We start from the raw sequence: 15,537 nt of genomic DNA, 5'->3' as shown, positions 1-15,537 counted from the left end.
AGCGGGTTGTAGGGCAGCTTGCACTGGGCACGTGTGCTGGAAGCAGCTCTCTGCCTTTCCTCCACAGCTGCTCCATGAATCTCCCTAAAAAGCCAGGCCTCAGAGATGCCTCTGTCCTCTTCCCTCCTTGAAAACAGTCATCGGGAAATGCATCTCCCTTCAGACCTGAACATAAATATTTATTACCCAACATAGTCCCATAGATGACTCTGCTGTTCAGCATTTCACAGTGCCATGGTCTCTGTCCTTTGGTGTTCTCAATATAAAGACAGATAAACCAGGGGTGAGAGAAAGGAAACCTGACCTAGACATAGCTAGAAGTCATTGAAGCTACCTGGAAAAACATCTGAAATCTAGGGCAAGGGACCAACTACAGGGTAGAAAACTCCTCTCCGCAATGTGACCAAATCACTGGGGAGGTCTAAAGGAAGGTGACGGAATGAAAGACAGTGAACCTGGTACACAAAGCTTTGGTTTTTTAATGCCATCAATTTTCAGGGGAAGGTAAATAATCAGATAATTTGGAAAGCCTGTTTCTGTGCATGGCTAATTGGATAGCCCTGCCGAAATAGGTGCTGGTTAAAGCTGCTTTGTCCTTAATCCTGGGCAAAGAAGAAACGTGGTGGAAAACTCGCTGTTCTAACAAGGGTCCTCTTCCATTGTGGAGTCGGTTCACAGGGACTAAACTGGGTAAGGAATCTTTTAACCAATCTCTTATCAGACATGACATGCTCCTTTCAGTACGGTTTGCTGAAGCTATTCCATTAATTAATTTTGTTGTAGCAGGCTTGCCTCAGACTCCTGCGACTTACTGAAATTTAAGCAAGCTTCAGCAGCGATTGGAGCTAACCTGGCTGACTTTGAACCGGAGCTGACAATGGATGCTCATATAATCCATCGGAGGGGCCAGGAAAGGGCAGAAACAAATAGCTGAGGAGCAAAAATAAAAGCCTAGGAGCGCTAACAGCTCAAAATGACCTAGCTGGCTCCGCAGGAGAACATTTGTCTATGCCGAAAGCTGTTTCATGAAGGTGTTTTAACATCAGGTTCTAGCAGACCACTCAAAAGAGCTTGTAGCATATTTATGTTTTTTTGCGAAGCATAAAAAAGCCCTAGACTAGGAGGTTTGGATTTTAAAATCTCACAGCTATCAAAAACTGCTCTTTTCCCTCTTTGCTGCTCAGTTTAGTTCAATGAAACAATGAAAATTTTTTTATTAATATGAACAGAAATTCTGCTTTTTCTCATTGAATTTTAGGCTTTGTTTTTGACCAGACTTTAAACTTGTATTTTTCTTCCTGGAGTCAATACTCATGTCAAACTTCCTTCATTGTGGAAAAAATGGACAAATATTTTTCTAGCAACAGAAGTTTCAAAACTCCTCCAATCAAACTTTCACACCCTGTAAACCACTGTAGTAAAACAGGAGAGATCCTTTTAAAAACTTCTGCTGCAAGGGCAAATTATGTCATGCTTAATAGTGAGTACACTTGTGAGTGGATTCACACTGGTTGTCAAATTATGGACGTTTTCAGACTTGAGACTTGGGGAGACTATGCGAGTTAAAGGAAGCTGTGAGTTGAATCTGTCATGAGTGTATCTACTTATAGCGATAGCGGGTCTTATTTTATGTTTCACTTTTATAGAAAAAATTTCTGACTTTTGTGATCAGCTTATGAATGGCTGGGAACCAAGCCTGTTTCCCTTCCTTCCCTTAAGTATATAAATTACTTAATTTAGAAACACACTAAATTAATGTGTAAAATCCGCCATGTAAATTAGTGGGGAAAGACCATATGATATTTTACTTCATAACGTGTGTGAGGTTTAAACATCCTTTGGAATGTATAAAAGAGACTAATCACAGCACCGTTACACATAACAGAAGGGAAAGCACTGTCGTACATCTTTGTTGATTTTAAATATCGTGTTAAATAGCAAACAATAAGGGAGTTTTCCTGTCAGATGTACTAAATGATCTACAGCTGAAGACAGTAGGAGAGCTAGTCAGGGAGTGGTAAGCCAGATTTTTGTTAACTTATTTCCAAATAAATGTTTGAGTTGAACAGTTTATTTATTATTATTATTTATTTTAAATATGGCAACTTAAGATTTCTCATTGTGGTTATTTACATAAGATCCAATCTTCCCTTCCCTGTTTCTGTATCACCGTCGTTACTGACTAATCCTCACAATATTGTGTGGGGACCAACGACCCACAGAGCTCCCTGGCTAAAGAAGAGAGAAAACCCTGATTTTACTGAATTTTAAGATAATGCTGCAAAGAGTAGACCGTGCTTCCTCTTTCCGGTCATGATTTTTTAATAAATAATTACTATAATTATTTTTAATTATAATCTGACTTTAAAACCATCAGCATAAACCATCCTTTAAGTAAATGCAAGTAGGATTTTGTGTTTCCCTGCTTCTGCTGGTTGCGTCCTTTCTGCAGTGAGCTGGGGGGGATTGTGGTGAATGGAAAAAGGAAACGTGCATGTGTCATTCATTCCAATTTTATGTAGTATTTCTTAGGCATCTGGTGAAAAGGGTGTAGCTATGCTTCTGTGAAAGTCATTTGGGCCAGATCCGCAGATGGTATTGTGGTGTTTTGGGTCCCTGCGTGCAGGCGATTGCTCTAGCGTGTACCCAGAATGTGTTTCTTACATCAGCTCCCAGCTGGACAGAAATGTTTTCTTCCATAGCAAGTCTCTGGTGTTTGTGGGGTGGGTGACGCTCACAACTGTTTGGTCTCTGCCTCTCCATGTTGTTCTTTACTTGCCAAAGTAAAGAGTTTTTGCCAAAACTAAAAAAAAAAAAAAAAAATAAAAAATCCTCAAATGCTGAGATCCCTACTGCCCAGTTCTGGTTTCTTTCTCCAGCAGTGCCTGGGCACTGTGAAGAGGAAATTTTTTCTCTGCTTGTCTATCAGAAAGTACTGGCTTCGAACAGTTATCAATCTGTGCGTGTTTTTACAGTCAAGGGAGAGAAAGCCTGTTCCTTTGTCACCCAGAAGAAATGCCACCGGCTCCGTGAAGCTGGCTGAGAGGTAAACCTTGCTCTGCCACCCTGTGCCAGCTTAGATCTCACATGGTGCTCTTGACAAAGTGTCCTCGATGTGAATGCCATCCCTGGGATACCCTTGGCACATCATCTCTCTTTCCATTCAGGATTCTCAAAATGTTTGTGCCGTCGTTGCCTTGGTCAGCCCAAAGGGAACTCAGGTCTGCAGTAGAGGCTGTATTTTAAATAACCTCATACCTTTCATTTTACTAAAAATGTGCAAGCAGGAAAAGTGTGCAATAAACTTAATATTAGAAGACCGTTTCATCTTGTACTTTCAGAGCAGCTGCACACATGTCCACAGAAGACATGTGAAAAGCGATAAAAGTTGCAAATAATGACCTTGCTAGGAAAGCAGTGCTTTAAAAAATAAATCGAATTAGAAAGAAAAGCAGGCTTGCCTTTCAGTATTTTTGCAGGCACTTTGAGATGTGAAGTGGCAGTTGTCCTGCACCGGAGCCCAAATATATGCATATGCCTACAGAGGGTCATGGATGCATCATTGCAGACCTGTGGGAGAGCGGGTGATTCATTAATCGTGGGAGTAGGCACTGCAGAAATTGCTAGACAGGTTCCTTGGAAAAAAAGGATTTAAAAGCAAAGAGGACTGGGGATTGGAAGTGCCTGTCCAGTGGTTAAAACAGGGTCAAACATTTCTAAGTCCCTTTGGAGGCCCATGACCGCTCAGGTATTTGTTATGTGCAGATTTAAGGACGTACCTGGTTTGCAGTATAAGCACAAGTGCCTTTGGCAACACCAGCTCCCCTCTGTTCGGAGATGTGGGAGCTGTAGCTGCAGCCTGCTCTTGACCTGCAAGTGGTACTGGAGTGTTGCAAGTAGAGAACTTAAAAACTGAGAGGTGAAAAATAGCCCACCTGCTCACAACTCTGTCTTGCATGATATGGCCAGAAAAGAGGGGAAAAGATCATAAAAAATGGAGAGGGTACTGCAAACGCTCAGTCCTACTGCCATCAGAACTGGTTTTTTAATTCTTTTGGGATTTAGTTTTGCATGTTGTTTACATTTCTTAATGGTTTAAAAAGCTAAGCTGTTTGTTAGTAGGGAATCGATCTGGCAACAACTTTTTTTTTCCTTTATAAAGACGTGATTGCACGTTCACTAATTATCTGTGTTTAACACTGCTGTCAGTTTATTTTTAAGGAACTGATTGATCATAGCTGTTCCTAAATGTTTTAGTAACGATATGAAAAAAGCCACTGATGTGATGACCCTGAATTCCAAACAAGCAATCACACAGCTCTGTATTTAAACAAGTTGTGGGCAGGGAAGTTGGACTGTTGCCAACGTGGCCCGTCAAATCGATGGGGGACAAACTTCCCTGAAGATTAGCAGAGCCCCCATTCAGGGGTATGGAGGATTTCAAAATCTGTAACTTCATCAGTAGGATCTGCCCTTGGAAGGGACACGGTGCTGGCAGCGGGTCGTGCATTTGTACGCCGCATCCTCTTTTCCCATGTTGGGGACCTGAGATGTGCGTCGTCTCAGGATGGAGGAAAGGTCGGTGTGCGGTCGCGATGCACAGAGCTCAGTCCAAACGCACAGACCTCAGAAGCATGAGGAGCTAAAAAAGGTGCATGTCATGGTGGCTAAAACACTTTACATCTTGGAAACAGGTAGGATTGACTTTTGGCTTGTATGACCGACCATAAGGTTATTCCTGCCAGCTTGTTCCCCATGAAGAGTGAGTAAATGGGGACACAATCCCTGTGTGTGCGGCACGTGCTGCGTACGGTCAGCATGGAAAGCAGAGATACCTTCAGTGGGGAATCCCACTAAAATGCGTCTCTTGAAATCTTCCGTAGATGAGAAGGAGAATGTTCACATACCAACTGCTCTCTTCACCCAGCAGCATAATCCCCTTTGCAAGATAGCCTTGGGACAGCACACCATTCTCATTTTGCTTCTCACCTCTCGTCTCAGCGGATTGCTCTCCCTCTGTTTTGTGGGAATGCAGTTGCTTTCATCACGGTCTGACTTGTGATAAGCAAGCCATAAATGGCTTGAATATTTGGGTTATTCAGATAAGCATCCTAAATTGTAACTATAGAGAGTTGAGCACGTAGGTGTTTCAGTTTGATCTGCAGTGGAAACTAATCCAAATTTAATTATAGTGTATTGTTAAACAGATACAATCTTCCATAATCCCGTGATATTCTAGAATTACAATAGAATGACTTTCTATTTCTATAATATTTTTTATATTTTTATAACTTCATAATTCTAGCATAATTTTATATTTCTATAGTTATTCCCATGTAGAAAAAGAAATGGCTACTTCTGTACCTATAACAGCATAAACTCTTGCTTTCCTGGTATAGATGTCCTTTACTAGTATAGCAATTTAAATATAAAAGTCCAAATAGGTTAGACTTTTAAAACTTTCAAGCACAGTTCAACCCTTTAGATTAGTGTCTACTTTGCAGACTGCTCCCCAGTCAAAATAATAAAGGCATTTTGCTTCTGTCACTGGGGGCAAAGTTGTTTCCTGGCCGTGAGATGTAGGAGACATTGAAAGGCGACTGTGCGTTGCATTTTTCTTGATTGTATCTGTAGTACATGAAGGAATCTTTCAACATATGATCTTTAAAATCTTGATCTTGCAGAGAAAGCCTGAGACTAGAAGGGATCGTCTGTCATCAGACTTGCCGCGCACGTGGCATCCTGGAGTTGCGTTGCAAGTTCGTTGCTCTCGCCTCTGTTTTTTCCCCACTTGCTGCAGGGAGTCTCAGGGTGGGGTTAGGTACAGCTCGTATATACAAGTATTTTATTTTTTACAAGTATTAGCAGTATAATTGCCTTATGGCCTTTTGGGATGTGCCAGCACAGGGGAAATGCCATTGAAAGAAGAGCTGCAGTGGGTGCCAGAGCTGCTGGGTGCGGAGCTCCCCCGTAAACCAAGTCACTTCTTTGAACGTTCAAATAAAGAATAACAAATAGAGCTAACTCCAAGTGCTTGTTTTTATTAGCTGGACTGTTTTTTCTCCTTTGTAAGTGCTGATATCCTAACTTAAAACTGTATTTGGTATATTAGAGAAATTCTGCGGTTGATTGTAGCCTTTAAAACGCATATATTGTTGCTCCCAATATTTGAGTTTATTGAGGTATAAATACTAGAACGTGGTGTACTATATAGTTCAGCTGCTTCCTTGTTATATTTTTCTGAGCCTTTTTGCTTATTTTATTTCTGTGATACTCAAGACAAATAGTTTCCTGGTTTTGATTTCATCCTGGCATTTTTCAGCAGGCTATTTCTTAACAGTATAGAATTCAACAAGATGAATAACATTTTCTGTTTACTGTTTACATTAAAAAAGCAAAACTTCTGTTTAAAAAAAGAGTATTCCAGATGTCTCCAGGCAGTAGGAAATGTATGTAGTATACAGTCTAATAAAATAGCAAGTACAGCAGAAGGATTAAAAAGTGGCGCACATTAGCAAATGGTCTGAATTTAAACACTAGTCAACACCAGGACTTCATTTTAGGTGAGTGAAATTCACATGTGAAGTATTAAAATTTAACTTTATAAATACATTTCCTTAGGACCAGGACGTTGTGCCTTTCCAAGTCGTCTTTAAAACTTCCTTTTTCATTTAATTTTGATGAGATTTTCTAAAACAGAATAAACATAAAAGCATAAAAAAAAATGTAAACCATGAAAGCTAAATGCAAAGCAGACATATCAACAGCAAAAATATGAAAGCCAGACCTCTTGTTCCTCAAGTGCAATATGGGGGGAAAAAAACCAAACCTCTCTGTGTTGCTGTCTTCTGCTCCGCTGCCGGCTCACTTCCCCGCAGCAGCAATTGCAGACTTGCCGCTTGTTGCAGCCACTCTTTTATTTCTTTAAATCCCAATCTCCTCATGCACACCCGCTTGGGTGGGTAAATCCCTTAGATGATTTGAGAACATGATCTAAAGAGCAATTAAATCAATGGGAGTCTTTAATGTTGAAAGGGGCGTTCTTTATAGATGTCTGTTGCAGGAGGGAGCTTTGGCTTCGGCAAGAGGAGAATGTCTTTGGCGGTCGGGATAATTTGGTACCAGCATCGCCCCTGGGTGGGATGGAGGGAGGTGGAGTTGCCATCCCTGGGGGCTGTTAAGGAAAGGACAGACAAATTCTATGCAAACATCTACCAGGTGAAATTTTGTCAGGGAATGGACTAACAGACCCTTATTTCCAATGACTTCTGTGTCAATTTTTAAGGTAATGGTGTCAACATGCCAATCAAATGCTATTTACAGTAGCCCAGTGTTGCTGAAAAGGTGCAGACACTGCTTATGTGGTACTTTTGGAAGTTCAGTTTTGTGGGTCTGTTTTAAACCTTCACCTGTTTACTTAAACTGTTCTTGATCTTTTTTTGTCCATCATTGTCCATCATTTTCAGATGAAACGTTACAGCAGCGTTCTCAAGCTGGTTTAATGCTGGTTTCCCTCTTCATTTGGCTTGAACGTAATCCCTTAAAATGTGAAATATGGAAAGATACCTGCTTAGGTTCGGAAAAGGTATCATCAGGAAATCACATCATTTTTCTGGGAGGTCATCTGAGAAGATGCTACGGAAAGTTCAGGTGGACACAGGGAAGCCCAAGGGCGTGACAAGAGTCACAGAAGATGTGGCACAAAAACATCTGTCTTTTTAAATGTAATGTCTAAGCTCTCTTTGTATTCAGTGGTTGAAAATGTACTGTTGACTGAGAGCATGGGCTCTGCTCTTGCATGGCTTTTTTCCATTTATGTCAGTTGTATGTGCTTGTACCCCCAAGAGCACCTGCTAATAGGATTAAAGGCCTGATGCAAAAGGAAATCTTCATACACCAGATTTTTACAAAAGCCAAATGTTTGACCAGCGGTACCTACAAGCTCAGATGTGTTATCTTACCCTAATTCTTTCCCTGTATTTTTCTCTTGGCCCCGAGGAAACGGCTGTGTCACAGATCACTCTAATTAACAAGGGCTTCAGAAGTAGAGACTACAGAGGCAGTGCCTGCAGGAACTTTGAAAAACACCATAAAATCTCAATTTTCTTTGCTCTGTTTACAGCGCAGAAGCGAAGTAAACAAAAACCCAGTCTGAGTGTAACGGTTGCATTATGTATGAGCTGTGTGCCGTCCAGGAGAACGAGGGTATGTCTTTGCTGAGGCTGTCTTGTAATTCTCGTCATCTGCCTTCCTTCTCTAGACGTGGACGAGTGTGCGGTGGTGAATGGTGGCTGCCAGCAAGGCTGTGTCAACACGCACGGCTCCTTCCACTGCCAGTGCCGGGCGGGCTACAGGCTCCATGCTGATGGGCGCACTTGCATAGGTAAGTAAACATTAACAAGCACTTCACATACTTCAAGGTGTGTTTTTCTCTGCTAAACCTGTCTTTGCGTGAGTGCAAAGGTTTGTAGACTTCCCCAGTCTGACTTTTGCCTAATTCACAAAGGATGTTGGTATCCCTTCCGGTTCAAGTGGTTTGCGAGAATTCAGGTGTTTCCAAATTTGTTCTTTTTTTGAGAACAAAGCAGTGATGGTGACCCGTGTTTCTGTGATGCAATCTGCTGAAAATTTCTTTTGTTTTGCAGCAGGCATTAAAGAAATAAGGGGTCTTCATTTCCAGTGAAAATGTTTTTCCATTTCTGGGCATTTTGGCTTTGTGTCACATCCCCCTCCATGTTCCAGCCGTGCCCTGGACTTCTGACCCCAGTACTCTTCCTCTTACTTAGTCTTTTTGCCTGTACAAACAGTGGATAGTGAATCTCCTGCCCATGGGTGCCTGGCAGAACGTTGCTCTTCCAGCCAAGCAGTCCCAAAGCACAGCTTGTGTCTTCAGTGATGAAGACAAAATAAAAGCTTGTGGTTACCACCCTGAAGTTGGATTTAACCTTACAGTAGGTGACCATCTCAGTCAGACTGCCCAGACTGGGACCCTGTAGGCTTTCCCAGGTGGTGGCACGAGCAGAGGCAGGAGGATATCATTAACTGGGTCGAGGGGTGAGATGATGAAGTAAAATCTCTGCGACTGTGCTACAGGGAGCAGAGCAGAAAATCCTCTCGGGAGGATCAAGAGCAGAGGCCACGTTTGTGAATTACTAAGATACATTTGAGAATATGGTGCTATGGACTGGTAGTTAGAGAGGGAGCTCTAAAAGGCTAATGAAATATTTAAGTATGCGCTCAGAGGTCTTCTCTGGTTTTCAGAGAGTGCATGAAGAGAAGAAGCCCTACCCTTCATCTCTTCTCTTCAGCCTTTGCTGTATGTAGAATTTTTTAGGTAAAACAGTAATGCAGAACTGTCTGCCTGGATCTGTTTTACATTGTAGTTACTAGGCACAGTGAGAAGTATGGATGGAGTGGGCTGAAAACTCTCCTCCAAGGCATTTTACATGAATGTTTAGTTTGTGCTAATCCTTTTAGCTCACACAGGAGGTGCCCATGCATGTGAAGGTGAGAGTTTTGAGCCCTTTTTCCTGAGATTCTGCTCATGCTGTGGGCTGATAATTAGGGTGCTATAGATGTGCGAAAGCTCCTTGTTCCCACAGCGGTCCTATGCCCTGTGATCCATTCCTTTATCTACACCGATCTTTAAAAGGTTGTACTGCTCCTGTACATCAGGGATACATCTTCATCTGCTGCAGTCCTGTTTATAACATCTCTGTTATAACTGATACCGAATTTCCCTTGCTCAGCCAGCAAAACCCGTGCTGTACTCCTCCGTGGCACACCCAAGCAAAAGACAACACACGAAAGCCAATAACAAAAGAAGTTGCAAACCAAACTGATTGCCTTTCTTTAAGTTAGTTTTAAAGCTCCCATATTGAAGATCTTCAGTTCACGAATGCTTGCTTGTAGGTGTGTTCCCCTTTCTGCCGACATTGAATATAGAGCATGGGTTGGCTGCAGGTCTCATCTCAGCAGCTGCTCTGCTAATCTGAATGATGCTCGCAGTTGTACTGACAGACGTCTACTGTTGGTCAGAGGAATCCCATTCCAAGAAACAGGCATTAGAAAACAATAAGAAGAGTGTGGATACGATCCCAAAGGCTGTACCCTCTTTTTCAGATTTGGGTGAAAAGGCACTGATTTACAGTATGAAGTTACCCTGTGTATGCTGATGTAAATGAGAGCACCATGGAGCTCGGCAGTTCAGCCCGTGACACAATGCCCGTTTATGTGCTTGTGGAGAGGATTAGCAGCTCTGCCATTAAAAATAAACCCTGTGTTTCTTAGATTGGACTCTAAGCCCTGAAACAAGACATGCGGAGTTAATTCTGCGTGTTGCTAAAAATAATAATAAAATAAAATACACTGTCCTTGTGTTGCATTTAAATCAGTACAAAAGTCAAGTTGTTGAATTCTGCAAAAAGGATTAAAATGTTCTGTCATTTGGGAAGAAGAAAAGGACGTCGTTTGTTTAAATTTTTAAGCCTGATTTTAGGTAATATGAGAACAGTTGAGTATGGTTGGACCACATCTGCAGAATAAGTGCACTCACAGTTTGGTCATTATCTTGGTTCTTGCACAAAGTCCCTTGGTTGTGCTTAACATCAGCCAAATATGTCATCAGTCATTTCTGGTATTATCACAGCAATAAATTTACTGATGCAACTAGAATACAAGATGTACCAGTGCTCAAGCTGCGGCAATAATGTTTTTTATTTAAAGAACTTATCCTTTTAGGTTTGTTGGGTTTACCACATACAGAGACTTTCAGTGTTTTGGTAATTAACTGCGATTAAAAATACGGTGAAGTCTCAATCTTTTCTTTATTATCTTAGCTGGAGAAGAAGTGGGTAAGGAAACACTTGTATGAGAGAAAAAAAATAATGTAAAAGTAGAGTGGTTCATATTTAACTAGAAACACTGGTGTTTTTCTGTGAATTAAAAGAAAAGGGAGAAATTACTCTCTCTCTGATCAGATCTGACCAGGGAAGACCCAGAAGTGAAAGATGTGATGTTTGAGTTCCTCTCTCAGAATAGTCTCACTTTCAGCTGTGGCAGAGAGGAAATTTTATACAAAAACGGGACTAAAGTGGCTTTGGGGGGAAAAGAGCGAGAGAACTGAATGATAAACACAAAAAGTAGGTATTATGGCAATTAAATGAATTTACCTGTGTAATATGTAAAACCTTCTGTGGACATAGAATAGTAAAGTTTTCTCATGGCACAAATCATCAAGAAGCTCAGTTTGGAGTTGTCCTAGCTATGAACATTATCAGAAAGCAAGTTTTCATTTCACAAATGTAAGTATCCACAAGAAGTTATTAAAAATACTTCATACAATGTTCAGTTCTGTTTGCAGTACCTCAGAAATTATCGAGGAGAAGCAGAAATAAATCCTAAGATGAGAGACAGGAGTAAGTTTCAGAGATAACTGCTATCATGATAATGGATATACACAATACTGAGCAGAGGATATTGAGTTCTGTTTCAGCTGTTTAGACAAGACACCAAAACAAATGGGTATAATAAGCTCTCATGCATTGGAGCACAAAACAGTTACTAATTGATGAGGACAGAGAGAAGCATTTCATATAAACCAGTAATCCAGGAGTGCCTAGCACTGGGATTTGGGCACTAACTGCTTGCACTGACTGTTGGGGACGGAGAGTTTGCCTCTTCTGCTCCACCAGTTTATACATTCAGTTTTGAGCACTCATCCGATCAAGAAGTAAACCCAATAATGCACCTCTCTCTTGACTTAGTGCAGCTAAGCGTTTCAAATTGGGCTTGCATTAGCAATAATATTTCTTCCATGGATACTTTAGAGGATGTAACGATCTCTCCCACGTACTAAGAATAAAAAGAGACTACGTTCTGGAAATGAGCTGTTTATGGAAGGTGATTATCTCAGCTGCAGAAATAGGAAACAAGCATCCCTTTAGACAAGCTTTTCAGATGAACCCAGCGCAGATTTCTGTTATGTTTATTCTTTCCACATCTTCTTTTTCTTTTTGGCAACCCTATGTTTCTGGGAGCAAAAGTGCCAAAATGACTTGAGGGGAAGCAGATTTTGCAGCCTAGATGGCTTGGAAGTCTCCCATACATAAGGAAGTAGATCTATCGTCTTATAAGATATTCAGCCTACATCTGAAGAGTCAAAAACCTGGGATAAGCTACTTTCTCGTGTGATTGCATGGAAGATTACTGAACTTCTGTCACAAGCTCTTTCCAGCGAGTCCAGTCCTCCTACCACGTCATCACAGTGTGTTTGGGATCCTGACTAACTGCTGGTGGTCCATCCCTCCACCGCTAGTATGAGCCTCAATATACGTGGTTTGAAGAAATCGGTTTGTTGTTTGTCATTCCTCCTGCTCTCATTAGAAACTTCTGCTTGTACTCTAAGGCAATCAACCTCTAAAATGGGTTGCCTTGTTCAGTGATAACTAGTGTGTGAAAGTAAAATACTTTTCTTCCTGAATCCTGTGATGATCTCTGATACTTTGTGCCATGCCAGAATCCCATCTTTTTCAATGCTCCTTGTCTTTCTTAGCTTTTTGGTCCCGCAAATTTTGCTCAATATTGAATTCATTTTTAGATATATGTGCCAGACTAAACGTTCACTACAAATTAGGTAATTAGAATAACCAAAGGTAACACTCCAATTTTTTTTGTTTTGTTTTTAATGTCTTGATTATGTTAATGTAATGAATTTAACTTCATTAAAGTTTAACCGACTGGTGTCTCGAAAGCAGAAGCTCAGACATGTTTATTGTAGTATTGGGCTGTGTTTTTGGATTGATGTAAATTCATTGTCTTCACTGGAATTTATTCTCGTTTGAACTCCTAGAAGTGAAAGCAGAGCACAGTCTTTAGACCCTGATTCATCTCTGGTGCCAGCTGTTACCTTTGATGTCTGCCTTATGTAGAAAAGCTGTTGAGATGTGGGTTTTTATGGAGGCTTTTGCACACTAAGGCTCTTAATAGAGGAAGTAACAAAGAAAATATCTCTACAGATCTATAATCTGTGTTTTTCCACATAAGTAAAAGCACAGTATGTCTGAAGTTACATTTCTTGGTGATGGAAAACATAGGTTTGAAGACGCTGCATGTTCTAATCCCATGGTTGCTATGTATACATCTAACTATGGCTTCATACTCAGGTTTTTTGTACAAATATGACCATTATTATAAAAAATAACAGGTTGAGAAATGTATATTTCTCAACCATCGGTAGATCCTTGTCTTTCCTGCATGATGCCTCCCACCGCCGTCCCTCTTCCTGCGATGCTGCCTCCCTCGCTCAGCATCGCCAGGCGTTATCCCCAGCTTCCCCGGCAAAGAGCCGGGCCTGTACCGCTGTGCCTTGTCAGGACTCGACAGCGGGGCTGGTTTTCCACCAAACTTCAAGAGTAAATCTTTGAAAGTGGAGGGCATGCCGTATTTCTGCCTGAACCCCATGCCACGTGCTCAGACCTCCAGCCACCAGCCCCTTTACCGGTGGAATTAGACTCAGGACATGCCAAGTCCCTCCTTTTTTCTGATCGGCGCCTGGCAGCACAAGCACAATTCATCCTGTTCCTTCCCCGGCGGCTCTTCGCATTCAGTCTGGCACCTCCTCTCATGTAGCCTGCACGATGCCTTGGCAGCAGGCGTGATAAACCTGGCTGTGGCCGCTCTGGAGTAATCCCTTGCACCCTGCCCGCCGGCAGAGCCCCACGCAGGGCCAGGCTGCACGGCCCCGCCGGTGCAAGCTCTCGGCACAGGAGTTCACGCCCGTCCCCTTCTGGCTTCGAAGCCTCCAAAGTTCTGGGTACGGCAGGTTGCTGCTTCTCTCCCCTTACAGCCAAATTGGCTTATGCCCAGAACAGGCGGGAGAAAATGGCACTTTTAAAAATCGAGATGTATATTCTGTCACTCGGAGCCGTTTTAAGGTGTTTTTCATCTTCTGAAATGTTTTCATCTTATTTGAATATTCTTGCTGAAAAACAGGTCTTTGGATACAAATGTGCAGCAAGCAGGAAGCTTTGAGTGTATCGGGTCTGCTGTGTCCCGTGTAGAAATGGAGCTGCTTTCAGGTTCCATCACTAACCGGGCGGGAGGTTTGCAGGCACAGGTGGAGATCAGAAGCCAGGGTCAGGTCCAGTGTGCAGCGAGGTGTCTCCTGGCTACTGCTGTGTATGCATCGATGATAATGTAAAAATTTGCTTTTCTTTGTATTTTTAACGCATATCTGACTGCACAAACTAAGTATTTGCTAATTGGTAGCATAGGGTGAACTGCATCCTACAGCAGCTTTTGTGGGTAACGTTTTCTTACTACAGATTACATTTCTTATCTATTACAGATAAATGAATTAATATGAATATTCCTAAAATAAGTATCAAAGCTCTTTGCTGGCTTCGTTGGGTCCAGAGTTTCATGCCTTCCATGAAGGACCAAATAGTCTTCCCAGCTACTCATGGAGAACATAATACATCCCTGCTGTTAAAATATATATAGATGCAGTCATGCACACGCTCACGCTTACATACGTACAGCACAATAACAGGTTCAAACGAACTATCTTATTTTTATATGCAGTGTGTGAATAGGTGTGGGTGTGTGTTAACATATTTTGGCAGGAGGAGAAATGTTTCTCCAGAGGCCGGGGATATATGCTGAATGAAAAAGAATATTAATTTGTCTGGGTAAAAGAAGAAGGATCTTTAGAGATGTACTAAAGAGCCTCTTGTTCGTTGTGGATTACTTTGTAAGTCCGTCCTGCAGAGCTTGTGACTCCTGTCGTTTGCAGCTTCATATGCATGAGGCTGAGGAAATCAGCCTGAAAGACAATTCCTTTTTTTTTTTTTTTAAATCAATGATAGCAGGAACAGAAAAAAAACAACACGCAAGTGCCAGTGGGGCCACGATTTTTTTTCCCCTCCTTACCTCAGTGGATTCTTGAGTGCTTTGCTGCTGTCAGATCAAAGGGTGGCTGTATTTCAGTCAGCATTGCAGCTCTTAGATCTCACCTGCCTCTCGCTGGAATCACGGGCTTTCGCCGACGTGGGATGCTGTGTCAAACAAGCACCATGAATGCAAGGGAGAGTAATCACGCAGGGGATGGGGACAGGTGCATTTATGAAAGCTGTTCGTCGAGGTTTGCGTATTTTTACTGTCATTTATGTATTTAAAATAGGAAATAAGTTTCTCGGGTTGTTGACATGCGTTCCTTCAATGTTTCCTTGGCTCCAGCCGTCAATTCCTGCAGTGTTAACAACGGGGGCTGCGAGCAGGAGTGCGTTCAGCTCGGTGAAGACCGCTACAAGTGCCAGTGCCAGCCGGGCTACTGGCTGAAGAGGGATGCCAAATCCTGTGAAGGTAAGTCCTGCGCTCCCTGCCTGGAGACACACATTAAAGGCAATTTAAAAGACCCCAGGGTAGTGCTTCAGGTCGCTGTATTCATTCATATTTCACCCTGCTTGCCAAAAACAGCTTTAGGAATTGCTTATTAACAGGATTAAAATGACACCTGTTTGAGGTGTGAAGTTCACG

At 42.0% G+C, this 15,537-nt stretch overlaps 1 protein-coding gene across 1 annotated transcript in view; it reads left to right on the top strand.

The window, feature by feature from the left end:
• The window catches only part of LOC127020368 (multiple epidermal growth factor-like domains protein 6), a 205,022-nt gene that overhangs the window by 123,014 nt on the left and 66,471 nt on the right, over window positions 1-15,537 (top strand). Inside the window, exons 6-7 of the mRNA XM_050902882.1 lie at window positions 8,261-8,383; window positions 15,238-15,363. Coding sequence (XP_050758839.1) covers window positions 8,261-8,383; window positions 15,238-15,363 — 249 coding nt within the window. The remainder of the gene's footprint in view (window positions 1-8,260; window positions 8,384-15,237; window positions 15,364-15,537) is intronic.

The sequence above is a fragment of the Gymnogyps californianus genome, chromosome 10, assembly GCF_018139145.2.
Source record: "Gymnogyps californianus isolate 813 chromosome 10, ASM1813914v2, whole genome shotgun sequence".
NCBI lineage: Eukaryota > Metazoa > Chordata > Aves > Accipitriformes > Cathartidae > Gymnogyps > Gymnogyps californianus.
This window is presented reverse-complemented; position numbering and strand designations above follow the sequence as displayed.